Genomic DNA, 27993 nt, shown 5'->3' with positions numbered 1-27993 from the left:
CCTCATAGTTGAGAAAGTGCATTCACATATCTATGTGCTTCCAAAATAGATGCAATTCTCAAGGAAATCACTCAGTGCAGGATATTTTTCCCTTGATATCAGTTTCTAAAAGTCAATGCCTATCTCCACCCTTGACTGGAAAAAGGGGTTGCTTTGAAGGTCACACAACTCCAATTGAATAGTGTCATGCTCCTCTGAAATGTCACACTTCATTGGGTTGTTAAATAATGTCAGTTGTGGCTGCATGTCACTGAAGTCAGAAAATCGCTTACTGAATTGCTCCAGAAGTTGGTCTAACATTGGCACAGAAAACTTGAAGTCATTGTCATGGCTCTCCTCCATCAACTCCCTTCAGGAAGGGAAATGTACCAAGTTTCCTCTGACTAGGATGAATTTAAAGTTCATCCTAGTCAGAGGAAATAACTTCAGTCGACTTATGAACCCTAAATCTTTAGGGTTCATAAGTCGTTTATAAAGGTTTTCTTCAGGCACCTTGTCATATGCCTTTATCAGATGTTCAAAACTTGGTACAGATCCTTGTTATATTTATATGATTTCTCAACTATTTGTCCTAAAGTGAAAATCTTGACAACCTCTATTTGGGCTTGAACCCAGCTTGTTCATCTCCAAGTTATTCTTCCACAAATTTTCTTAACCACTTCTCAAATATGCTTGCATACATCTTACCTGGAACACTTAATAGAGAAATTCCTAATTCTCACATCTCATTTTATTCCCCTTTTTAAAGGTAGGAACTACATGAGCTCTACTCCGATCATCTGCAATTTGACATTCTGACCAGGCTCTCTTGAATTACGAAGTGTAAGCACTGCAAAATTTTATACCTGCATATTTGAACATTTGGATATTTGACTTTTCTGAATCAACATATTTTTGATATGTACTCCTGTTTGCAGTCCTCTTGATTAGTTTCTACTACTGTTCATAATAATAATAATACATTTATCAATTGTCTAGATCATAGGTGGCCAACAGCAGGCCCGTAACATGATTGTGTGTGGCCCGCGGCAGGATAAAAACTATGTTAAATTATATGTACAGTATTATCAATTTAGCTATTTAGATAGTGTTTAAATCAATTTAAGTCATAGATCTCAGAGTTGTGTTAGAAACAAAGCATTTGTTCAAAGATTAGAGAACCACAGATATGAAAGTTCTGAGAAAAACAATTTGGGTCTGAACAGATAGCATCAGTAGCAGAATCCTGTTAAAAACTTAAAATATTAGCAATAAACTTGCATTGTTGTTGTTGTTGTGAATAGGGCTAATTTAAGGTGGTATGGTCACTTAAACAGAATGGGAGAGGAATAGTTAGCAAAACAGGCGTTTGATGCTAAGATGGCAGGAAATTCCAGAGGAAAATGAAGATCTATGTGGATTGATTCAGTTGGAAGTGCCTTAGATGTACAGTATATGACAATATATGACATTTAACAGAACTAATACAAATAGAACAACAGTATATGACAATATTGAGATTCTGACATTTAACAGACTAATTTGGAGGAAATTTGATAGGAGATTAGTAATAATGTCAACTTAATTGTGTAGTATTGTCATAGTAGCCCGTACACACCTTGAGGATACCTGTTAGGAAATTGATAAGCTTCAGGTACAAGTCTCATATAGATATTAGAGATATTTTGGTTTATCTGATTAGCTTTGTGGTTTAAGAGTTCTTTTTGAGCTGTAAATTACAAAATTATTTACAGTACAGTTGACTCTCATAGCAAACTCCTACTATAACAAAGTCAAAGTCATACATCACTCTGAAAAGTCCTGACTAGAGCCCAGTCAGCACAGTGCTACACTAAAAGAAATTTACTATAGCAAATTAATTTACTATAACAAAGAATTTCTGAAGTCCCTTCAAGCTTGCTATACTGAGAGTCAATTTTTCCTTAAGATTACAGAGGTTAGCTAGTATTTGTATTTTTCTAATTCCCATCATATATCATTTGCTGCATGTAAGCTAACAAAACTGTTCCTTTAAAAAATTTATCTTCTAATTTTCTATTTTTCCAAACTTTCTCTTTTTATTAGAATTACTTATGTATGAAGCATGTTTTTTACAGGTCGAGAGGCATGGTTGGTGCATGGATTGGTGGAATATTATATGACTACTCAGTCTTTACGCTGTTTGGAAATTTTAATTCAAGTCAGAGAGCCACATGATAAGGTATATTTTAGCTCAGTTTATGAAATCTTAAAGTAATTCACGTATTATCTATAACTATGTTTTTTTATTTGATATCTGATTACTTAACAACATCTGTAACAAATTTGGCATGAAAATCAGCAATAAAAAGATCAAACGATGAAAATAGGCAGAAACATTGAATACATCAACTACATTCTGATGGATAGGCCTATAGAACAAGTAAAATATATCACTATTTAGGCATGGTTTTTAGTAGAGATGGCAAGTTAAATCTGGAAATATGTTGTTTAATTTTGCCGATATATATATTCAAACACAGAATTATAAGTAAATAATTATTTATTGACTTATTGTTGATATTTTGCTGGTGTTATTATCACCATCTTCGGAGCACAAAAACACAGTTGTCACAGTACGCAAGACAACAACAACAACATGGTGTAACAAAGGGACTAGTTTACAAAAAATTATTGCTACAATTTTTTGTAAACAAAAGTCCTAATGTTTTAAAATGATTGTCTCCCAAATCTTGGGCAAATTTATACAGCCATATTTGTTGAGATTTGGAGTATGTTTCAAGGCTTCTGTTGCTTCAAAGAACAATCTCTCTGACTTCTAAAAGCTTCTGTGCAGTACTTTTGTTTTCTTCCGGTTGATTCTCTGTGCAGAGGTATCCAAAGCATGGTCTGTTAGGCCCGATTGTCATAGCGATAGTGTTGCATGTATTTTCTATGTTCACTGAGGTGGATGCCACAGTTCTTCCTATTTGACCATAGTATGCTTGATCACAAAAAAAGGTACCTCGTAGACTCCTGGAGGTGATAAGGAAGAGATGCTGTTCTTGGGTGAACGGATGAGATTAGCCAATTTGACATATGGTCTAAATACGATGTGTAGTTGATGTTGATTGAGCACTCTAGATATCTTTTCTGATGTGCCTTTAATGATTGGGATGGTGACTGTTTTGCTGTAGTTCTCCGTGGTGGACAGTTGTGGGTATTTCTCCATTTCAGAGGCAAAGAAATGGAGCTAGCTGAGGAATTAGATCAGAACCAGATCGACATAATAGGAGTGACTGAAACAAAAAAGACAAACACTGGTGAGATCTTTCTGAGCAATAAATACAAAATGTTATATTCAAGCAATAACAATAAGTAAAAGAAGGGGTAGCCATAGTATTCAACACTAAATACGAAGCTAATCTTCTTGAATGGCAGGCAGTCTCAAGTTGAGTGATGTGGACAAATATGAGAATGGAGAACTGGACTTATTTGTGCCTATGGTCCCACAGAAGGTTCTACTAAGGTAGAAATGCAGGAATTTTTTAATGCTTTAGAGAAAGCAACTGACACAATGAAAAAGGATAAGTTGGTCATTGTTGGAGATCTAAATAGCAGAGTAGGAAATGATTGTCAGACATACAAAAATATTTTGGGAAACTTTGGAGAAAAGAGCAAAGCTAATAATAATGGCAAATACCTGTTGGATTTCTGCTCAGGACATGGACTGGTTATTACTAACACCATGTTCCAACATAAAAATGTGCACAAATTCACATGGAGAGAAGAGGCAAGGAATAAGAAAAGTCTCATTGACTATGTTATTGTTGATAGTGATGTTTTCTCCCTGGTGTAGGACACCAGAGTGCACAGAGGATTTGAAATTGGAAGCGATCACTATTTAGTCTTGAGCACGATAAAATTGAATTTCATATTGAAAAGAATTACATGTAAGAAAGTTTTAAAGCGAATAAAGTTGAGCAGCTCTCAGATGTGAACTATAGACTAAAATACACAAAGATTATTGAAGAAAAAATGAAAGAGTTTGAGAACAGTAACCAAACCTTGGAGATTCAGTGGCAAGCATTGAAGACAACCCTGATTGATTTAGCCAGAGAGGCATGTGGTGAGGTCGTCTGCAAGGATAGAAAAATCAGAACTCTGTGGTGGACACAGTAAGTGAAATAGGCAGTGAAGGAAAAGAAGAAAGTATATCAAATGTTTCTGGCAGATGTCAGCTTGTGCACTTAGAGAATACAGAGACAAATGTAAGAAAGCTAAACACTGTGTAAAACTAGCTAAAGAAAAGTCATGGGAGGATTTTGGCAAGAATATAGAAAATAAATATCAAGAAGGTGGCAAAATATTCTCGAGGTTGTTGAAGAAGCTTAGGAATGGAGGAAAGAGTCCTGTAAAAGGAGTTAGAGATGAAAACAGAAGAAAAAGATATTCTTGAAGTATGGAGTAATTACTTCGAAAAATTGCTAAATAAAACGAGTAGTGATAGCACAGTGGTAAAAAACACTCAACAGGCATATAGTCAGGAATACATATCCATACTTGAAGTAGAAAAAGCCAGGAAAGGCAGCAGGAGTAGATGATATTCGACCAGAAATGCTGAAGTATGGTGGTATAAAAGTCTTCAGTGGCTGCACTGCATAGTTCAAAAGGCCTGGACAGAGGGACAAATTCCCGATGATTGGAGTAGGGCTCTCATAGTACCCATACATAAAAAGGGAAATAAAAATGAATGTGAGAATTACAGAGATATTTCCCTACTGAGTGTTCCTGGCAAAATTTATGCAAGTATACTTGAGAAACGGTTGAGAAGAATTGTGGAAGTAAAGCTTTGTGAAGAACAAGCTGTATTTAGGCCAAATAGAGGCTGTCAAGATCAGATCTTCACTTTATGACATATAGTTAAGAAAGCATGGGAATATAACAAAGATCTGTATTTAAGTTTTGTCGATCTGGAAGAGGTATATGACAAGGTGCCAAGATAGAAGCTATTCAATATGCTACAGTTATATGGTGTCAATGGAGCATTATATCAAGCAATACTTATCTTTGTTTGAGTTGTAACTCAGCAGTTAGAATTGAAGGAGGTACAGGAAGATGGTTTAATGTTATATCTGGTGTGATACAAGGATGTACTTTATCCCCTCTGTTATTCATTATCTATATGGATCACATTATAAAGGAAAGTGGTATTAAACATGATATCAGAATTGGAGATGTTAATGTCAGCTCTTTGCTTTATGCGGATGATGTTATACTTCTAAATAAATCTGCTACAAGTTTGCAAGATTCCATTACTAAATTGAATAACTGTTGTAATAGATTTGGTATGAAGGTCAGCATTAAAAAGACAAAGACAATGAAAATAGGCCGAATCGGTGAAAATGTCAACTGCGTTGTGAACGGAGAACCTATGGAACAAGTGGAACGTTTCAGCTACTTAGGCACGATTTTTAGTGAAGATGGTAAATTAAATATGGAAATAGACAACAGAATCAACAAAGCTGGTATGGTAGGAAGTCAGTTGAATAAATTCATATGTAATAAGAGAGAAATTAGTCGGAACACTAAATTAAGAAATTAGTCGGAACACTAAGTCCCCAGATATATGAGATACGAAGCTAATCTTCTTGAATGGCAGGCAGTCTCAAGTAGAGTGATGTGGATAAATATGAGAATGGAGAACTGGACAATGAGACTTATTTGTGCCTATGGTCCCAGAGAAGGTTCTACTAAGGTAGAAATGCAGAAAGATTAGAGGCGTTAACAGATGGTATCAATGGCAATATCATATTAAAAACGAGGATATTAGGAAAGAACTTGACATTGTCATCATCCAGGAATGTGTTAGCAGAGCTAATCTCAAGTGGTATGGTCACTTAAACAAAATGGGATCAGTATCATTAGCAATATTCTGCCCTTTCTCCTTTCTTGTCTAGTTTTCCTAAAAATGCTGCATCCATACACTTAACCACATCGACATCAATATGGATAAAATACATCACTCCTCATGCACTTTGTATCCACATATATTTCAATATGATATCGATAGTATCACAATTTTAATATGCACTTCACATCCATGGTATCCTTGATGTGTATGCATGTCATGGCCGGTTAGGTGGTTAATGTCAATTAGTACATATGCTTCTGAGAGCCAGGCCTCACTAATGCCAATCTGAGACCACAATGTATTTACTTAAGCAAAAAACTCAATCCCTTTCTGCTTTATATTCTTGGCATTTGTGTACAGACATAATTAGCTACCTCCATGCCAATTTGTTTTCTCTTCTCTGTAGTGTGAATGATCTAGTTGAACAACTTTCAGATTACTGTTCAGATCTAATGCTTCACTTATATGAAGTCATTCATATAAGTGCATCCTTACACATATTTAATAAGTTCAAACTGGATAAACACACACCTATCTTTTTGTCATAATCACCACCATTATTAAGTATATTTGTATCATAAATATAATTGCGCAAGGTGGACAAAATTAAGCACTGAGCAGCAGCAGCACTGAAGACGGACAACTGGAAATTTAAGAGGGTTGCTTATATCCAGAAGAGAATAGAAAGAAGCCAAAAAAAAGTATTGTATCATTAATATAATCATGCAATAACAGGTATGATTCAGACAATAACAATCAAGAAAAGGAAGGAAAAGTGATAGCATTCAACATCAGATACGAAAATAAACTTCTTGATTGGAAAGCAGTTTCAAGTAGGGTTATGTGAAAAGACTTAAAATGAGGAAATGGAAAATTAAACTTATTTGTGCCTGTGATATCACAGATGGTTTTCCTCAAGAACAAGTGGAGGAATTTTTCAGATCCTTAGAGCAGGTAGTTGACATAAAGAAAGAAATGAAAAAAAAGTGATCCTTGTTGGAGATCTAAACAGCAGAGTAGGGAATGAATTCCAGTAGGTATATGTATATTAAAAAAAAAAAAAAAAAAAATCTGATGACGGCCTTCCCAAAACAGCCTTTTGTCACCCCATAAATTAATTTCATCTTTTGTCATATAGAACCCTAACCTATAAAAGGCACATCACCAGCCTGTCCAACAAAATTAAAACAAGCAACAATATCATTTCAGGGCTCACTGGAACAACCTGGGGTTGTGGTGCAGAAGTCCTAAGGTCATCTGCACTAGCCCTCGCATTCTCTGCAGCAGAATATTGTATTCCTATCTGGGGAAAGAATTGCACACACTAACATTATAGACACTCAGCTAAACTCTACCATGCACACAATTAGTGGGATAGTGAGAAGTACCCCCTCTTTCCTTGCTGCCTGTCCTATTTAACATTGCTCCACCCATATGGAGAAGACAAGCCTCGATTAAAGAATTTAATAAAGCAATGAGTAACCCACTCCTGCCCCTGCACCAGACTCTCATAAATCCACCTAGTCTTCGCCTAAAATCTAGAAAGCCTCTCTGGACCATGGACGAACTCTCTTCAGCTACCCTGCCATCAACACCTGACATGTGAAGAGAATACTGGTCCAGCAATCTCCCAACAAACGGCTTCCTGGTAGAAGATCCTGTGCTCTTCTGCCTGGTTTTTCCTCTTCTTAGATTGATTTGGTCATCAATCAACAGGATCAGAACTGGGTCAGATGTGGCTACCTACTACATAAATGGGAGGCTGTTAGATCACCCTTATTGTGATTGTTCTCCCATGGCTCAGATGATTACTCATATTGTGAATGACTGCCCAAGCCTCCAATTTCATGGTGGTGGCCTACAGGACATCCACAAGGTGACGGATGAGGCCTTGGATTGGCTTTCCACTGGACATTGACCCATAGTTGTTCTATATTCCTTTTGCCATAAGAATAAATAAATAAATCTCTTGTCATATATTTTTTATTTGAGGCATTTTCATCGGTCTTTTCTCGTCCTTTCCTTTTTTAAGTTCCAGATTTTTAATCTTTTAATATTTTTCACTTTTGCTTTTTACAAATTTTATAGTGTATTTACTGTTAATATCACATCATTCATTACCAAATTTATTTCCATTCACATTCCATCTTTTAATAGTATCCTATCATTTTCATGCTTTAGATTTTTTTTTTATCTATATATCAGATTTTAAATTTTAGCATTCAATGGATCTCCACTTATTCTGCTTATCATTAATATCATTCAGCATCATCTGCAACTCAGTCCAAGTTTTAAAGATCATAATTGCCAAAAACACAGCAAATATTAGGCAGTAATACACTCATGAGCAGTTGAATTAGAGATACCTGCCTAGTAGCGGGTAGCACCCCCCCCCCTTTCGCCTTGATGGCGGCGGTGATGCGGTGTGGCATGCTCCACAAGGCACCGGAAGCGTTGGGGAGTCAAACTGATCCATGACCACTGCACAGCCTCCCACAATGCACGGAGATTGGTTGGAGCAGGGTCCAGGGTGCTTATATCTCTCTTGACAGCATCTCAAATGTGTTCAATAGGATTGAGGTCAGGGGACCTTGGGGGGGGCCAGCCAAGCATCCTCATGTCTGTGGAGTGTTCATCCACCTGCTCAGCCACAATTCAGGAGCGGTGGGCCGGTGCATTGTCTTGCTGTAGGTACAGGTCTCCTGCAGGGTGCTGTAGGCACAGAAATGGGTGCACATGATCTGACAGCAGGTCCCTGTATCGTTCGCCGGTGAGGGACGATGATAGATGTACCAGGGGACCCATTTCATCCCACGTAAACAGTCCCCATACGAGGATACCACCACCACCACTGGCCTGATCTGTACCCTGCTGGCATGAGGGATCCATCGCTTTGTGCTGGGCGATGCACTCGTACCCTGCCATCTGCGTATACCAACGTGTACCTTGACTCATCAGTCCTGGTGACCTTTTTCCATGTGTTGAGAGTCCAATGGCGGTGTTCCTGCGCCCATGCTAATTGTTGTGACTTGTGATGTGCGGTGAGCAGAGGTACCTTAGTCAGATGGTGGCTTCTGTACCCCATAGCGAGGAGATAGTTCTGGATGGTGTGGCTGCTCACACATCGTTGTTGTCCAGCATTGAATTGGCAAGTGATCTGCGGCCCTGTGGCCCGTCTATTCACCGTTACCATCCGAGCTAGCTGATGACGTCCCCTGTCATCAACACGTTGTACACCATAGCAGCTTTTTTCCCTGGAGGCTGTGGTTTTACCTAATTCTATGTACTCATGGTACACTCTTGACACAGTGGCCTATGAAAAGCCCAGTGCCAGCACGACTTCGGAGACGGAGTGCCCCATACATCTGGCTCTGACTATCTGACCGCAATTGAATTCACCGACATCTCAAGTCTTCCCCATTCTGTGCTTGATTATTACTGAGATGGTCAGTACAAGGTCTGACGACATCCCCGTCATGCACCACTTGGCACTATTCCATTTGCTGGGACAACCACAGCACCATTCCGCCAACACGGCAGGTATCTCTAATTCAACTGCTCATGAGTGTACTTATATATGATCATTTCATTAATTTTTTTTTAATTTAAAAAGAGCTGCAATCAAAAAAAAACAAACAAAAAAAAATTGTGATCCAAGGGTGCTCCCTAAAAATAAAAGCTTTGTTTATTTCTTTATATCAATTATTAGCTGTTCCTCACATCCCTCTCAACATACAGACAACAGTAATGCTATTACTATTCCCTATATCTAGAGCACCTCCAAAAAAAAAAAAAAAAAAAAAATTGAAAGAAATAATCTCTGCATGCTCAGACCTTAAGCCTCCTTCAAACCTTATTTGAAGCTGGCTTCCCTTCTCCACTCTCCTAAGGATCCACTTTTTCTCCTCTTCATTCCAGGTGTTTACTAGGTGTTTTGTTGTCGCAACTTATATTATGGTCAAACTGGGAGATCTGGTGAACACACAAGTAATACATGCACTGCACGATTATGTTCAGTCAGGTCTAGCTGACCATACCTTGCATACCTTGCACAGGATCATATGGCAAAAATTACAATACAGAAATTACAAAAATTAAAACATTGCACAATTTTATTACAATGCTCAGACCTTAAGCCTCCTTCAAACCTTATTTGAAGCTGGCTTCCCTTCTCCACTCTCCTAAGGATCCACTTTTTCTCCTCTTCATTCCAGGTGTTTACTAGGTGTTTTGTTGTCGCAACTTATATTATGGTCAAACTGGGAGATCTGGTGAACACACAAGAAATACATCCACTGCACGATTATGTTCAGTCAGGTCTAGCTGACCATACCTTGCATACCTTGCACACCTTGCACAGGATCATATGGCAAAAATTACAATACAGAAATTACAAAAATTAAAACATTGCACAATTTTATTACAATAATTAAATATTTAATTTTTATAACTGATTATTTTCATCTACTGTCCCAATTGATAACAGTAATCAGATACTATAGCATTGCTTTCAATCTCAGAGTGATTACAATAACCAGTTTAAGTAGGCCATACAAATATGGCTATGTTAAACTCTCCAAGATTTGGGAAACTTTAATTCTTACTCCTCTTGTCCAACAGCTAAGGCTAAGAGCAGCCATAGATGTTATCTCTCATAAGATTTTAGGCTTAAAATAGCCTAACTTCTTCCATATATTGTTATTTGTGTGTGTGGGAATTATTACAATTTAGTATCGTATTCCTGAAGATGTCACTGTGACAGAGAAGAAATATCGGTTTAAACCAGCACCTAAGCCTAAATACACATTTACTAATTCTGTAGGGATTGATTTGTGTAATACTTGTGAATTCGTATAATACTTGTGAATAATACTATGTGAATTACACACACAGCATATATGCTATGTGTAAATATTTCACGTTTGTATTTGTATGCACATATGTTTTATGTCCATTTGTATGTACCTAAGTTTATTGGATCACTGACTATTATTCAAGTATACTCACCAACTTCAACATCATCAGAAGAAGACATTGAGGAGTTCTATACAAATCTGCAAAAAGCAGTACAGCAGACATCAAGTTGGTTGTCAAGGCTTCTTTCACATAATGTTTCCAAATTGAAGATTCCTTCTCTTGTACCTTTGTCATTTTGAAAACCTGATTGAGTGTCTTCTATTTCTACTGACAAAGTGCCTTTTATTCTTTCTAGGCTTATTCTCAGTAGTAATTTTATAACATGGCTTGTTAAACTTATTAGTCTATATTCTGTACATTCAAAAGTTCTTGGAATTTTTGGAATAGTGACAAAGATGGATTTCCTTAGATCATCAAGGATGTGTCCTGTATCATAGATGTTATTAAAATAACCTTTAGGTCATTAAGTGTATTTTCAGTTACTTTCTTTAACAATTCAATAGGGATCTGATTAGGGCCTGGTGTTTTACCTGTTTTCATTTGACTTAGAGCGTATTCTATTTCTTCATATGTAATTGGTTCACCATCCATATTTTGTATATCTGGTGCATCTGTGCGATCAGAGTCAAACAGTTCTTTTCCATATTCTTTCCATCTTTTTATGATATCTCGTGTCTCTAGTAGCATTTTTCCATTTTGATCTTTTATACAAGGATTATGGTTGAAATTTTTCTTTTTATTTGTCAGGGCTGGGATTGATGTATGCATTTCTTTACTATTGTGTTTCTTGTCCAGTTCCTCTATTTCTTTACATTTTTCATTTAGCCACTTGTCTTTAGCCTTCCTGCATTCATTTTTTATAATTTTACTGAGTATTCTATACTGTTGTGTATTTTTTTTTTTTTTTTTCGTCTTTCATTCATAAGTTCTAGTATTGATTCAGTCATCCAGGGTTTTTTCTTATTGTATTTAATTTTTGGGATAACCTCGTTAGCTGTCTTATATATTGCACTTCTAAAATTTGACCACCTGTTTTCAATTTCCTCTGTGTTACAAAGTATATTGTCTTCTGTTTTATATCCTACATGATCTAATTTCTAAGTTAAACACCATTATGTTGTCAGGTATATGCAGAGCTGTGAAGTCAAGTCTTTCAGTATGATTGTTTTTAAAAATGTTTTTTAGTTTAATTTTTAAAGTGGACACTACAGGGTTATGGTCTGAACCTATATCAGCACCTGGGTATGTTTTTATGTTGGTTATATTATTTTTGTATCTATTATTTATCATTATGAAATCTATTTGGTTTCTTATAGAGTTATCTGGGTTTGTCCAAGTATACAGTCTGTGCTTTGGATGTTGAAAGAAAGTATTCATTATGCGCAAGTTGTTTTGAATGCAGAATTGTATCAATCTCTCACCTCTTTCATTTCTGTTGCCTAGTCCAAATTTTCCAACAACTGGATTTTCTTCCCCTTCTCCAACCTTTACATTCAAGTCACCCATCACTATGAGTATTTCATTTGATTTTACATATTCTATAGATTTTTGTAAGTTATTATAAAAATCTTCTATTTCTTCATCATTGTGAGTCATTGTAGGGGCATAAACCTGGATAATTATGATGTTAAAAGGCTTTGCAGCTAATTTAATAAGTATTATTCTTTCGTTTATGAGCCACAGCCCCATTACAGATTTAAAGATGTCTTTCTTAATCATGAAACCCACTCCATATTCATGCTTCTCTCCACCAGAATATACAAATGTAAAGCCATCTTTTTCTAGTTTTCCCATGTTAGGCCATCTTGTTGCACTGATTCCCATCACATTAACTTTAAGTCTTTTTATTTCCTGTATAAGGTTGTCAAAATTCCCTAGTTTATATAATGTTCTCAAATTCCAATTTTCAAGACTCTGTTTCTGGTTTTCAAACGAGGAATATCAGATGCCAACCTTCCTTTTGGATTTAAGTTGACATTGTCATAGAGTGCACTTGCAGTGCTCATTTTAATCACAGTTTCAGTGTCTTCTTCCCTGTAACCATTTACAGCTTGGGATGTTGCAGAGGTTCCAACTTCCAAAGAATAGTTTGTAAAATATTTCCGTTTCTCCATGGTCGACTATAGGATAGTAACGTGGTATCACCAAATGGATAAATCAAGAATATGATCCACTATATTATTGTAATATATCAAAGATGGGAATCAAGTATCCTAAATTGCAGATCCTTTGCTGCAGACAGACTGTGGATCAGGCCATAAGCTAGTACTAGCAAACTTAAGAATAAAGTTAAAATCTGAAAGGACTTTTAGAGCCAAAAGGAGAAGACTGAATGTAAATAAACTACAAGACAATAATATTGTAAGAAAATATCAACTAGAACTAGATAAAAACCTGAAGGAACTACCAAAACAGAATATAAGCATCAAAGAACATTGGTGCAAATTAAAGGAAATAATAATAAAATCAGCAGAAAATACAATAGGTTACACAGAAAGAGAAAGTTAAAAGGATTGGATCTCCAATGAAGTAAAGAGGTTAAGTGACCAAAGAAAAAGCATGAAATTAAAACAGAACTATAACAGAAATGAATATAATAGGTTAACCAGAGAAATTAGAAAACTAGTTAAAAGAGACAAGAATAATTGGTTAGAAGAAAAATGCAAAATGGCAGAGAAGCTATTAAAAGAAAATAACCTCCATGGATTATATAAACGAATAGATCAAATTAGTAAGACACCGACAACAAAAATGATAATGACCAAAAACAAAGAGGGAAACTAATTGAAAGTAAAACAAAAAGAATAGCCAGATGGGAAGAATACTTTAGAGACTTCATCATCATCATCATCAAATTCCTGCCATGTACCCTCAGGATATGATAGTACTACATGAAAAAAATTACATCATTACTAACTTCCTATTTACGATTTTCCTCCAAATCAGTCTGTTACTTGTCAAGACTCCAACATTATCAGATCTTATATTTCTATCGTCTAAGGCACTTTGTGCCGTATCAATCCACCTATATCTTGGTCTTCCTCTGGGTCGCCTTGCTGCCAACCTAGCAGAGAACACTTGTTTTGCTAATCTTTCTTCGCCCATTCTGTTTGAGTGACAATACCACCTGAGATTAGCTCTGCTAACACATTCCTAGATGCTGACAATGTCAAGTTCTTTCCTAATATCCTCATTTTTAATGTGATATTGCCATTGATGCCATCTGTTCATGCCTATAATCTTTCTCAGGACTCTCATATCTGCAGTCTCTAGTCTTTGGTCAAGTGTTTTACTTCTGGCCCAGCTCTCAGATCCAAAAGTTAAAACTGGTTTGAACACTGTCTTGTATATAGCTAATTTAGTGTTCTCATTAATTTCTCTCTTATTCCATATGAATTTATTCAATTGACTTCCCACCTTACCAGCATTGCTGATTTTGTTGTCTATTTCTATATTTAATTTACCATCTTCAGTAAAAATATTCACAACACAGTTGACATTTTCAATGATTCTGCCTATTTTCATTGTCTTTCTCTTTTTAATGCTGACCTTCATACCATATCTATTACAACAGTTATTCAATTTAATCAGAGAATCTTGCATACTTGTAGCGGATTTATTTAGAAGTATAACATCATCTGCATAAAGCAAAGAGCTGACATTAACATCTCCAATTTTGATATCATGTTTAATACCACTTTCCTTCATTATGTGATCCATATAGATAATGAATAACAGAGGGGATAATGTACATCCTTGTCTCACACCAGATATAACATTAAACCAGCTTCCTGTACTTCCTTCAATTCTAACTGCTGACTTACAACTCAAATAAAGACTAAGTATTGCTTGATATAATGCCTCATCGACACCATATAACTGTAGCGTATTGAATAGCTTCTCTCTTGCACCTTGTCATATGCCTTTTCCAAATCGACAAAACTTAAATACAGATCTTTGTCATATTCCCATGCTTTCTTGACTATTTGTCGTAAAGTGAAGATCTGATCCTGACAGCCTCTATTTGGCCTGAATCCAGCTTGTTCTTCACCAAGCTTTTCTTCCACAATTCTTCTCAACCGTTTCTCAAGTATACTTGCATAGATCTTGCTAGGACCACTCAGTAGGGAAATACTTCTGTAATTCTCACATTCAGTTTTATTTCCCTTTTTATATATGGGTACTATGAGAGCTCTACTCCAATCATCGGGAATTCATCCCTCTGTCCAGGCTTTCTGAACTATGCAGTGCAGCCATTGCAAGACTCTTATACCACCATACTTCAGCATTTCTGATCTCATATCATCTACTCCTGCTGGCTTTCCACATTTCAAGCCTTTGATGGCTTTTTCTACTTCAAGTATGGATATGTATTCCTGACTGCATGCCTGGTCAGTGTTTTTTACCACTGTGCTGTCATCACTGCTTGTTTCATTTAGCAGTTTTTCAAAGTAATTACTTCATACTTCAAGTATATCTTTTTCTCCCGTTTTCATGTCACCTTTATCATATCTAACTCCTTTTACAGCACTCTTTCCTCCATTCCTAAGCTTCTTCAACAACCGCCAGAATATTTTGCCCCATTCTTGATATTTATTTTCTATATTCTTGCCAAAGTTTTCCCATGACTTTTATTTAGCTAGTTTTACACAGTGTTTAGCATTCTTGCATTTGTCTCTGTATTCTCTAAGAGCACAAGCTGATTTATTTGTCAGGAACTTTTGATATGCTTACTTCTTTTCCTTCACTGCCCCTCTTTAACTTCCTGTGTCCACCATGGAGTTCTAATTTTTCTATCCTTGCAGACAACTTTACCACATGCCTCTCTAGCTGAATCAGTCAGGGCTTTCTTCAAGGCTTGCCACTGAATCTCCAAGGTTTGATTCCTGTTCTCAAACTCTTTCATTTTTTCTGCATTCATTATTTCTACTTTAGAGACTTATATAATAAAAACAGCTCTCAGGATGTTATTATTCCAGTCACTGAAATGGAAGAGGAATCAAATATCTTTATGAAAGAAACAATAGTACACAGCATCAGGTATTGATCAAATAAATGCAGAATTCTTAAAAGAAGGAAAGGAACAACTTCTAGAACGATTAAAAATGTAATTTGAAAGGATCTACAAACATGAAGCAATACCTACTGATTGAACCATATCAGTTATAATTCCTATATACAAAAAAAAAAAAAAGGAGATAAAACAGAATGCAATAATTAGAGAGACATTAGACTCCTCAGTATTCCAAGTAAGGTTTTATGAAAGTACTCCAAAAACAAATTAAGCCATATATAGAACTAGCATTAAGAGAAGAACAAGCAGATTCCAGACCAGGACTAAGCACAATTGATCAATTATTCACCTTAAGAGACAGCTAATAGAAAATACACTAGCATACAACCAGAGTTGCTATATAAATTTCATAGACTTTTCTCAGGCATTTGATTCAATCTGTAGAAGAGAACTATGGGAAACTATGAAAGAATTTGGAATTCCCAAAAAAACCATAATAATAATAAAGAATCTACAGGTAACCCTCGTATAACGCAGATGTTAGGTTCCATAGAAATGGCGCGTTATATAAATTGTATTATGCGAGACTCAGATCACATACAAAAAGTATAGTTATGTTCCGAAATCCGTTTTCTTAAAAAAAAAAAAATTATATAAACAACAATGACATATCCAACAAAAATATAATTTTATTTAATTCAGGTAATTCATGTAAGTTAAGAAAACATAAACTATGACACAAATACATAGTATAAAATTATAAAAATTACAAATTGTAATTAAGCTTCATTGCACATAATGCATAAATGTTTTAGGCAAAATAAAAATAAGTGCATATTTTAATCTTTCATAGCATGAGGATTTGAGGATTGGTTAATAAACATTAGTTTTGTCATGTATTACTACAAAACAGTAGAGTAATTCTGTGTTTGGAAACTTTGAATTCAGGAGCTGATCTTTCATTTTTCGAAATATAGGTGCGTTTTGGCATTTTTTTCCAATATAACCGGATTCATCAGCATTGAACACCTGGTCTGCTTTATAAATGTTTATAAACTTTGAGAGTTTTTTTGTTTAATAAGATTTCCATCCAGAGGAATTTTCTTTTGAGTGCATCTTCTTTCCATATCATTAGAGATTTCTTCATGTTTCTCTTAGAAAATTGCGTACATGAGCAACAAGCTTTGCACTTACTGTTGACCCAGCAATAAACACTTTCTCGGATTTTATGTTCATTGTGTTTGATTGTTTGATTATGTGCAATGAAGTTCAAGTACAATTTGTAATTCTTATAATTTTATACTATGTATTTGTTTTATAGTTTATATGTTTTCTTAACTTACATGAATTACCTGAATTAAATAAAAATATATTTTTGTTGGATATGTCATTGTTGTTTATATAATTTAAAAAAAAAAACGATTTCGGAACATTACCCTACTTTTTCTATGTGATCTGAGACTCGCATAACGCGATTTATATAATGCAGCATTTCTGTGGAACCTAACATCCGCATTATACGAGGGTTTATTTTTCTTTGGAAAAAGTTTCTTTACAATAACTTTTATATTTTTTATTCATAATGCTTGGAAATTAATCCATTACATCTTAAGGAAACATTCTTGGCCCATATGATAAATGTTATGACACTATAATGTAATATTCTTTTAAACTTCATCATCAAATTCCTGCCATGTACCCTCAAGGGGTGTATGGGATATGATATTACTACATGAAAAATTTACATCATTACTAACTTCCTATCTACAATCTTCCTCCAAATCAGTCTGTTACTTGTTAAGACTCCAACATTATCAGATCTTATATTTCTATCTTCTAAGGCACTTTTTACTATCAATCCACCTATATCTTGGTCTTCCTCTGGGTCGTTTTCCTGCCAACCTGGAAGAGAACACTTGTTTTGCTAATCTTTCCTCACCCTCTTTTAAAATTTCAGTATGAAATTATTATACTTTTTTTTTTATAGAATAAAGGTGACACACAATTTTTCTTGACATTACTATATCACTTCTTTGTTTTCAATATCCAATAATGACCTTCAGTCTTATATCTGCCATAATTTTTTCCAGCACCTGTTTGACAAAATGACAGAATGCCTGAAAAATAATAAAACACGCTATCAGACCCTTGTCCTTTTGAATCATATAATATGCAGGCATCCTTCTTGGCTGTACAAAATTGTACAGCACCGGATTATGAGTGCTTTACTTCAACTGTTAAAGGTATGATTATTTCAAATATTTATCTTAAATGGTTATCTATTCTTGATTCCTATAGTGATGATTATGAGTATATAACTACATTATGTTTATAATTTGGTTTATACTATAATTTGGTGTATATGATGTATATACACCATGTACGATGTATTTGATTAATATCATTGATGATTGTTTGTATTATGCAACTGTCTTGGATGCTAGATGACTTTTACATTATGTATAATTGTCAATTATTATAAACATTTGAATTAATTATGAACAAAAAGTGAATCATCACTATTTTCCTGAAAACAGACAAGAAAGAATGTAATCACTGGTATTAGAGATTACTGTTCTCACATTTCATATAATGATTCCAAGATAAATTTCTGACAGTGTGCACAAAATACTTTTTACATTACTTAACTTGAATTAACTGCTCTCACTTTTTTGCTTGACACACTATTCTAGTTGCTATGTGCATTTTCTTAGATATTTCCATATCTGTTCATCAGAAGTGTTATGAACTCACATTTTTTCTTCATTTTTGATTCATCCTCCTATATTTTTATTATAAACAAACTTCAAGAAGGAGAGATTTATGACACTGTTATGTTACAGGATTCATCTTTAAAGACAAGGCCATTCCAGTGAGCAGAGTATGTCTTATGATCTGCTTCTATTCTCATTAGAGTAGGTCATCACTGCTGCAACATTTTCACCGGCATCTTTTGATGTTTCATTGAAATAATGAGTACCAAAATAGGCAGTGGAGCAAATAAGACATGAAAATGTTACACCAACAATGCGCGTGCGCACACACACACACACACACTTGCTCATTCCATTCATTCTATTATGTCATGATGCTCTGTTAGAGTTTTGGTGTGCATGTGTGCCTAAGTATTTCTGTTCCTGAGTAACAACATCATGTCATTATTCTCAGTGGAATGAAAATGAAATAGAGTTATTGCAGTTACTGTTTTTTACTGTAGGTTTGCAGTTAGTTTCATTGCCTAGTGTAAGACCACCACCACCCTAATTATTGAAGGCGTGAAATGTCTTTAAAACATTTCATGTTTGATCTCTAGAGCAGAGTGTATGGATTATTATTATTAACCACAAACCTCAAAGGAATCAAAAGACTTATCACTGGGACTTAACACTCTCACACAAAGATTTTCAAACTATTCCTTTAACGCATTCATGGTTTCTGCACTCACCACATTCTCAGACAATACGTTCCATTCTACTCACTAACACTCTTCATTCAAAGAACATTTTCTTTGCTTCTGCTATTTATACAGTTTCCAGGGGTGGCTTATTTCTCCTCTGCATTAATCTGATAATGACCCCTTAGCAACTCAATCATATCCCCCCCCCCCTTTAAATTAATATCCACTGTAAACTGTTCAGAGGTTTTTGGAATTTTGCCCTCTTGTTTTTCTATTCTATATCTGAATGCTATATGGGTTGCAGATTGTTCTTCCAGACTCTTGAAATTGATAATCCATCATTCTTGTTAAGATTAGAATGATGATGAATTAGCATCTCACAAGCATTTATAAATGTTCTTTCATACCAGGTTTTGGTTCAGTTTAAGGACTTGGGTGTCTTTCCATTCAATTCCTGCATGTTTGAAGTGAAAGATCGGAAAGGTCTATTTTTCCATAATGAAGGAATTTAATGCATCATTTGTGTTCTTTTTTTTAAAAAAATTGGGATTGCACACTGTTTTTCTTATGTAGAGTAAATATATAGGTACTGGATTTTGTATACCTCTGGGTGGGGAAGGTGATCTTCAAAGGAGTTAAGTAAGCTTTTTAATTTTGTGGGTGGTTTGAATGTAACTTTAATATTGTATTTATGTGGTGTTTTGTCTATTTTTTTTCTGATATTCCCGTAATGTATTGAATGGCTATGGCATTATTATAATCTTTTTTTTTTATTTGTGGTAGCATTATTGTATAGGATCTTATTAATTGTTTTTCTGTTGTAACACATAGCTATGTGTTATTGCAGTTATTGGGCTAGTGTGCTGATGACCCTTACTTACAAAAGTGTCCCCCTCAAGATGTTGATGAGGGAAGATGTGTGACAAGTATGTCCAGAAAAAGAAGAGTTATTGCTTTTAGTCTCTTTGGTGAATTAACTACATTTGTATTATTTTTTTTCAGGTTTATTGTTCATTTATCTGTTATCTGTCAAGTTACTATGGAAGTGTATAACTTTTCCATATAACTTTTATATGCAAGATTTTGAGCAAAGATCTCTATGGTTGGCAAGTCTAACACCCCACTGCAAGTTCTACTTTTAGCCTCTTTCAAAATCAGTTTTGGATATATCAATTGTTTGCTTGCAGCTGTTTCAAACTTCAGTATAAATAGAAAAGGAGGATAGAATTTCACTGGAAGACAGTTGCAATGAGATCCGTTCTTCTCCTGAATAACTCTGACACACTTCTTGGAGAATTTGAACTTAGATATGGGACAAGAATTTTAAAGGGAATGAGGAATAAATGTTTTCACACCAGTAAGAATTGCTTCAGTGATATATTCAGTGTGGATCTAAACATTTCAGATCTATATTTGGGAAATGTTTTGAAAATCTGAGAAATGTTTTGGGAAAAATGACTAATAAACACCTTTTTTAAGCTGGATTTTTGGACAGAATATGGACTAGTAATTACCAGTGTCATGTTTCAACATAAAGATCTGTAAATTCACATAGAAAGAACACACAAGAAAGAAAAAATTAGTTGTTGACTATGTTGGGATCGATTGTTCACTGGTTCAGAATTTTTATCCTGCTCAAAACTAAAATCTCATTTAGTTTTGTGCAGGGAAAAAATTAATATCACACACACACACATATATATATATATATATATCATACCAGAACTACTTGATTATTTAACTTTTGAAAATAATCTGAGCCAAGTAGTTTATAGAAGCAAGCTAACTGTAGACATATACAAATGTTACTGAAGTAAAAAAATCAAGTAGTTCTGGAAACTAGAACTGAATCTTCGTGTCCCAGTGGCATGTAACATGAAGAAAACATTGAGTTTGATTGTCAGCTAGGGAGATGTATGATGAAGGTCATTTGCAGATATAGAAATATGGGAATTGCATGTTAGATTCAAGAAGGAGAGACAGTTATGTTTGAAAAGATCAAAAAAATCAAAATCAACTAATGGCTTTTATTCCCTTATAGGGAGTAGGCGAGGCCTTTATACCCTATCTAGCTTTTGGAGACTGAGTGGGCAGTTCAATCTCCACTGGTAGCCAATCAGAGATAGCTGGCCCATGTCTGTCACTAATTATAGCAGCCACTGATGAAGAGGTGTTTCATCTTTAAACCAGTAACATATCCCGTAAGATATGTTACTGTCTGAAATAATGTGGGTACTACGGTCGATTTTCTTGAGTTTACGGGATAAAAAAATCCGAGTTTTCGGGAGAAAAAACCCGCTTGCCTGTGCCAGATATCAACCAACTCGAGAATCGGTCGAAGAAAGGCTTAGAAAAAGTTCCTCCAGTCGGCGACTAGACTTAAACTTAAGTATGACTTCGAGCGACCAAGCTCAGAGGACGCAAGCGCTGCTTCCACTGAGCTACACAGGCCTCTGTTTGGAAAGCAGGAATCTTATTTAAAAAAAATTGTTGGTGAAGTCAGTCATCAGAAGATGCCCTGAGAGAATACAGAGAAAAATATAAAAAAAAAAAACTAAGTTGTGTGTAATAGTCAAACAAAAGTCATGGAAAGATGTTGATAAGGACATTATATTATTATTTCACAGGCATTTTCATGGAGTCTAAAGACTCATTGTGGCAGATCCAGTCTATTTAGTGTGGAGTTCTATTGATAACAGAAAAAGTTATGTCTATACACAATAGAAATGATATAGATATAAGGAAGAAATAGTAGCAGTGGTTTTGAGGCAGTATTGCATGAGATAGATGTGAATAGAATGAAATATACTTAGTCGGATGTTGCTATAGATCTTGTAAGTGGCAGGTAGTGGCCATGAATGTATAAAGAGATTAGCCATGTAATTAGGAAAAGAATAATCATTATGAGTGATTTTAATTATGTTTATATAGATGGGGATGACAAATAGCATCTGGAAGTAGAGAAAATAAATTTCTCAAGTTTTTATGAGGAATAACTGTCTCAGGCAGCATGTAACAGACGATATGCCAGGATTGACAGGTGAGAGTGACCATGAAGTGATTAGCTGGGTGGTTTCAGCTATTTGAGGACTTCTGTGAGGAAAGGGTATATGTGAAACTACAGAGGTGATGATTATGAAAAGCTCAGAAGACAGCTTTTAGCTATAGCATGGATCAGTGCTACTTGGGTGCTATTTAAGAGCTATCTAGTGGAACCAGTGTTTAAACGTATTCCAGGGATCAGAAGGTTAAATAAAGTAGTTGTGAAATGTATTAGTGAGGAGATTAAGTATGCAATACAAAGAAAGAAGACATTATGGAGGTAACATAAGATGAGTGGTAATAATCAATTTCATGAGAAGTCATAAAGAGCAGACAATGGGGAGGTTACTCAGTTGGTAAGGGTAGCAAAAGTGCAGTATGAGCAGCAGTGTTAGCTAATGAAGCAAAAAAACCTAGGGGGATGACATTGATTGGAGAAAATGTTATAGAAACAACTGCTGCAGATGATATTATTATTATTATTATTACCCCAAGATCTCATGGAGTCAAAGACTCATCCCAGATCTTGCCTGAGAATGTGCAGACACCACATTCTCAGGCAAGGCATTCCAATCATTTAAAACTCTGCACAAAAAAAACCTGCCTATCACTCCCCTACTCACACCCTCTTTATACAATTTCCAGGGATGACCTCTGGTTCTCCCCCGATCTTCCACTATTTTCTGTAGAACTTCTCCAGCATTGATCCTATAACAACCCCTTACCAACTTGTAGGTCTCTATCATATCTCCCCTCTTCCTCCTGTTCACCAGACTCTGCAAATTACATCTTCTCAATCTTTCCTCATAGTCGACACTCCAGAGGTCAGAAACTACCTTAGTCAATCGCCTTTGGACCCTTTCCAACATCTCTTCATCCTTCTGAAAACCAGGTGACCAAATCTGGGCACAATAGTCCATGTGTGGCCTAATCAAAGCCTTATACAATGGAACAAGAATCTTCCTACTTTTACAAGTCAGTGTCCTCCGCATCATTCCCAAAAGCTTTTGTGTTGTCTTCACAATTTTGGCTATGCGTCCCCTAAATTTCAGATCCTTGTTCACCATCACCCCCAGATCTCTTATTTCTTCCATCTCCAACAATATATCCTCACCAAGCATAAATTCTGCATCCCATCTTTGGGATGCAGAATTTAAAAAACAAATTTTAAAACCTTACATTTTGCAACATTAAACTCACATCCCCATTTCCGAGCCCAATCACTCAATTTATTCAAGTCTTCTTGTAAGGCCACAACATCTTCACTACCTTTCATGGTTCGTCCCAACTTTGCATCATCTGCAAACAACTGAATATCTCCATCCAGATCTTCACTTATATCGTTAATATACAAGTTAAACAATAATGGCCCCTAAACAGACCCCTGAGGCACTCCACTAGTGACTTTCCTTTTCCTGGATATCGCTCCCCCATACACAACTTGTTGATACCTATCAGATAGCTAGTCTCCAATCCAATGCACTAATCTAATATCTAACCCCATCTGCTCTAGTTTGACTGTCAGTTTATCATGAGGTACTCTATCAAAAGCCTTTGCGAAATCCTTAGATTTGCTAAAGGGAGGCCATAATTTGTTTTAATAATCCACTTATTACAATAAGATGAAAGCTGCATTGGATGAGGGAGATGGATACACAGTGGTATACTTAGATTTGCAAAGGTTTTGATAGATTACCACATCATAAGTTGATAGTGAAACTAGAGTAGATGGGATTGGATACTTGACTAGTGCATTGGATTGGATATTGGCTATGTAATAGGTATCATCAAGTTGTCTATGGAGGGGGGGGGCGGTAATATCCTTGAAGAAGAGTCACTAGTGGTGTGTCTCATGGATCTGTTTTAGTGCAATTGCTGTTTAACCAGTATATTAATGATATTCAGGAAAATTTGAATGGGGATATTCAGTTGTTCATAGATGATATACATTTGGGAAGAACTATGAGAAATAGTCAGATGTTGTGGTCTTACAAGAAGACTTGAATAGACCAAGTGAATGGGGATGACAGTTCAATGTTGCAAAATGTAAGGTTTTAAAACTTGGAAAAGAAAGATGAGATGTAGAATTTACTCTTGGTGATGATATATTGTTGAAGATTGAGGAAATCAGAATTCTTGGGGTGGTGATTGCAATAGGGATCTAAAATTAGAAGACATCATCATCAAATTCCTGCAATGTACCCTCAAGGGATGTACAGGATATGGTAGTACTACATGAAAAATTTACATCATTACTAACTTCCTATCTACAATTTTCCTCCAAATCAGTCTGTTACTTGTCAAGACTCCAACATTACCAGATCTTATATTTCTGTCGTCTAAGGCACTTTGTACCGTATCAATCCACCTATATCTTGGTCTTCCTCTGGGTCGTTTTCCTGCCAACTTGGCAGAGAACACTTGTTTTGCTAATCTTTCCTCGCCCATTCTGTTTAAGTGACCATACCACCCGAGATTAGCTCTGCTAACGCATTTCTGGATGCTGACAATGTCAAGTTCTTGCCTAATAATCTCGTTTTTAATATGATATTGCCATTGATGCCAACTGTTCACGCCTCTAATCTTTCTCAAGACTCGCATATCTGCGGTGAATAGTCTTTGGTCAAGTGTTTTACTTCTGCCCCAGCTCTTAGACCCATAAGTTAAAACTGGTTTGAACACTGTCTTATATACAGCTAATTTAGTGTTCCAACTAATTTCTCTCTTATTCCATATGAATTTATTCAGTTGACTTCCTACCATACCAGCTTTGTTGATTCTGTTGTCTATTTCCATTTTTAATTTACCATCTTCACTAAATATCGTGCCTAAGTAGCTGAAATGTTTTACTTGTTCCACAGGTTCTCCATTCACAACACAGTTGATATTTTCAGTGATTCTGCCTATTTTCATTGTCTTTGTCTTTTTATTGCTGACCTTCATACCATATCTATTACAACAGTTACTCAATTTAGTCAGAGAATCTTGCAGACTTGTAGCGGATTTATTCAGAAGTATAACATCGTCCGCATAAAGCAAAGAGCTGACATTAACATCTCCAATTTTGACATCATGTTTAATGTCACTTTCCTTCGTAATGTGATCCATATAGATAATGAATAACACAAGGGATAATGTACATCCTTGTCTCACACTAGATTTAAAATTAAACCATTTTCCTGTACTTCCTTCAATTCTAACTGCTGACTTGCAACTCAAATAAAGACTAATATTGCTTGATATAATGCCCCATTGACGGCATATAACTGTAGTGTATTGAATAGCTTCTCTCATGGCGCCTTGTCATGTACCTTTTCCAAATCGACAAAGCTTAAATACAGATCTTTGTTATATTCCCATGCTTTCTCGACTATTTGTCGTAAAGTGAAGATCTGATCCTGACAATCTCTATTTGACCTCAATCCAGCTTGTTCTTCACCAAGCTTTTCTTCCACAATTCTTCTCAACCGTTTCTCAAGTATACTTGCATAGATCTTGCCAGGAACACTCAGTAGGGAAATACCTCTGTAATTCTCACATTCAGCTTTATTTCCCTTTTTATATATGGGTACTATGAGAGCTCTACTCCAATCATTGAGAATTCATCCCTCTGTCCAGGCATTCTAAACTATGCACTGTAAGACTTTTATACCACCATACTCCAATCATCGGGAATTCGTCCCTCTGACCAGGCTTTCTGAACTATGCAGTGCAGCCACTGTAAGACTCTTATACCACCATACTTCAGCATTTCTGGTCGAATATCATGTACTCGTGCTGCCTTCCCACATTTCAAGCCTTTGATGGCTTTTTCTACTTCAAGTATGGATATGTATTCCTGAATGCATGCCTGGTCAGTGTTTTTTATCACTATGCTGTCACCACTGCTTGTTTCATTTAGCAAATTTTCAAAGTAATTACTCCATACTTCAAGGATATCTTTTTCTCTTGTTTTCATGTAACCTTTATCATCTGTAACTCCTTTTACAGCACTCTTTCCTCCATTCCTAAGCTTCTTCAACAACCTCCAGAATATTTTGCCACCTTCTTGATATTTATTTTCTATGTTCTTGCCAAAGTCCTCCCATGACTTTTGTTTAGCTAGTTTTACACACTGTTTAGCTTTCTTACATTTGTCTCTGTATTCTCGAAGAGCACAAGCTGACTTATTTGCCAGGAACTTTTGATATGCTTTCTTCTTTTCCTTCACTGCCTCTTTAACTTCCTATGTCCACCAGGGAGTTCTGATTTTTCTATCCTTGCAGACAACTTCACCACTGAATCTCCAAGGTTTGGTTCCTGTTCTCAAACTCTTTCATTTTTCCTTCGATAATATTTGTGTATTTTAGTCTACAGTTCACATCTGAGAGCTGCTCAACTTTTATTCACTTTAAAACTTTCTTATGTGTTATTCTTTTCAATATGAAATTCAATTTTATCCTGCTCAAGACTAAATTGTGATCGCTTCCAATTTCAAATCCTCTGTACACTGTGGTGTCCTGCACCAGGGAGAAAACATCACTATTAACAATAACATAGTCAATGAGACTTTTCTTATTCCTTGCCTCTTCTCTCCATGTGAATTTGTGCACATTTTTATGTTGGAACATGGTGTTAGTAATAACCAGTCTATGTTCTGAGCAGAAATCCAACATGTACTTGCCATTATTATTAGCTTTGTTCTTTTCTCCAAATTTTCCCAAAACATTTTTGTATGTCTGACAATCACTTCCTACTCTGCTGTTTAGATTCCCAACAAGGACCAACTTTTCCTTTTTGATTGTGTCAGTAGTTTTCTCTAGAGCCTCAAAAAATTCCTCCACTTCTTAGTAGAACCTTAGTAGAACCTTCTGTGGGACCATAGGTACAAATAAGTCTCATTATCCAGTTCCTCATTCTGATATTTGCCCAAATCACTCTACTTGATACTGCTTGCCATTCAAGAAGATGAGCCTTGTATTTTGTGTTGAATACTATGGCTACTCCTTCTTTTCCTTGATTGTCATTGCCTGAATATAACATTTTGTATTTATTGCTCAGAAAGGGCTCACCAGTTTTTGTCTTTTTTGTTTCAGTCACTCCTATTAAGTTGATCTGGTACTTATCTAATTCCTCTGCTAGCTCTGTTTCTTTACCATTCAGGTTTCTTATGTTGGTAGTACTGATCTTTAACTCTGGTAATGTTGAGTTGGGGTGTGTTTTCAGATTTGTTTCAGTAGCTGACTCTTCGCTGTTCGCCTTTCCTGGTGAAAACAATGGGGGGGGGGGGGGGCCTTGTTTAACCAGGCGATGCCCCAGCTGGCATGAAATTTTGTCATGTTGTACCATCATTTTGTATTTTGGTTTAACCAATAGGAATACAATTTGGTCAGCTAAATCCCAAATTGCCAGGCCTTTGTTCCTCGTTTGTTCAGTATCCAGGTAGATACCCAACAGGGTGCACCACAAGAAGGTGAGGATTAGGCAGTAGGTCAGAAGCCCTGGTCGGTTTTTCCACATTCCTTTAAAGGCTATGTGGAGGTCGCCTCTCAGTTATACAGCTTTGACCCTGAAGCACCCCAAATTAGAGGACACATTACCAAAATTGTGAGGAGAATGCAATGAATTCTGGCCATGATGCTGTGGATATTGATTTGTAAGGAAATTTTGATTTCATTGTATAATGCTTTGATTAGGCCACATATGGACTACTCTGCACATATTTGGTTACTTGGTTTTCAAAAGGATAGAGAGGTATTGGAAAGTGTCCAG

At 35.8% G+C, this 27993-nt stretch overlaps 1 protein-coding gene across 1 annotated transcript in view; it reads left to right on the top strand.

The window, feature by feature from the left end:
* The window catches only part of Tsc1 (tuberous sclerosis 1 protein hamartin), a 315684-nt gene that overhangs the window by 43734 nt on the left and 243957 nt on the right, over nt 1-27993 (top strand). The window contains exons 3-4 of the mRNA XM_090401542.1: nt 2097-2200; nt 17894-18046. Coding sequence (XP_090257668.1) covers nt 2097-2200; nt 17894-18046 — 257 coding nt within the window. The remainder of the gene's footprint in view (nt 1-2096; nt 2201-17893; nt 18047-27993) is intronic.

Source organism: Typopeltis vanoorti, chromosome 12 (assembly GCF_054136105.1).
Source record: "Typopeltis vanoorti isolate ZY-2024b chromosome 12, IOZ_Tvanoo_1.0, whole genome shotgun sequence".
NCBI classification, from domain to species: domain Eukaryota; kingdom Metazoa; phylum Arthropoda; class Arachnida; order Uropygi; family Thelyphonidae; genus Typopeltis; species Typopeltis vanoorti.
The sequence above is the reverse complement of the archived record's forward strand: the minus strand, read 5'-3'. Positions and strand labels throughout refer to the sequence as shown.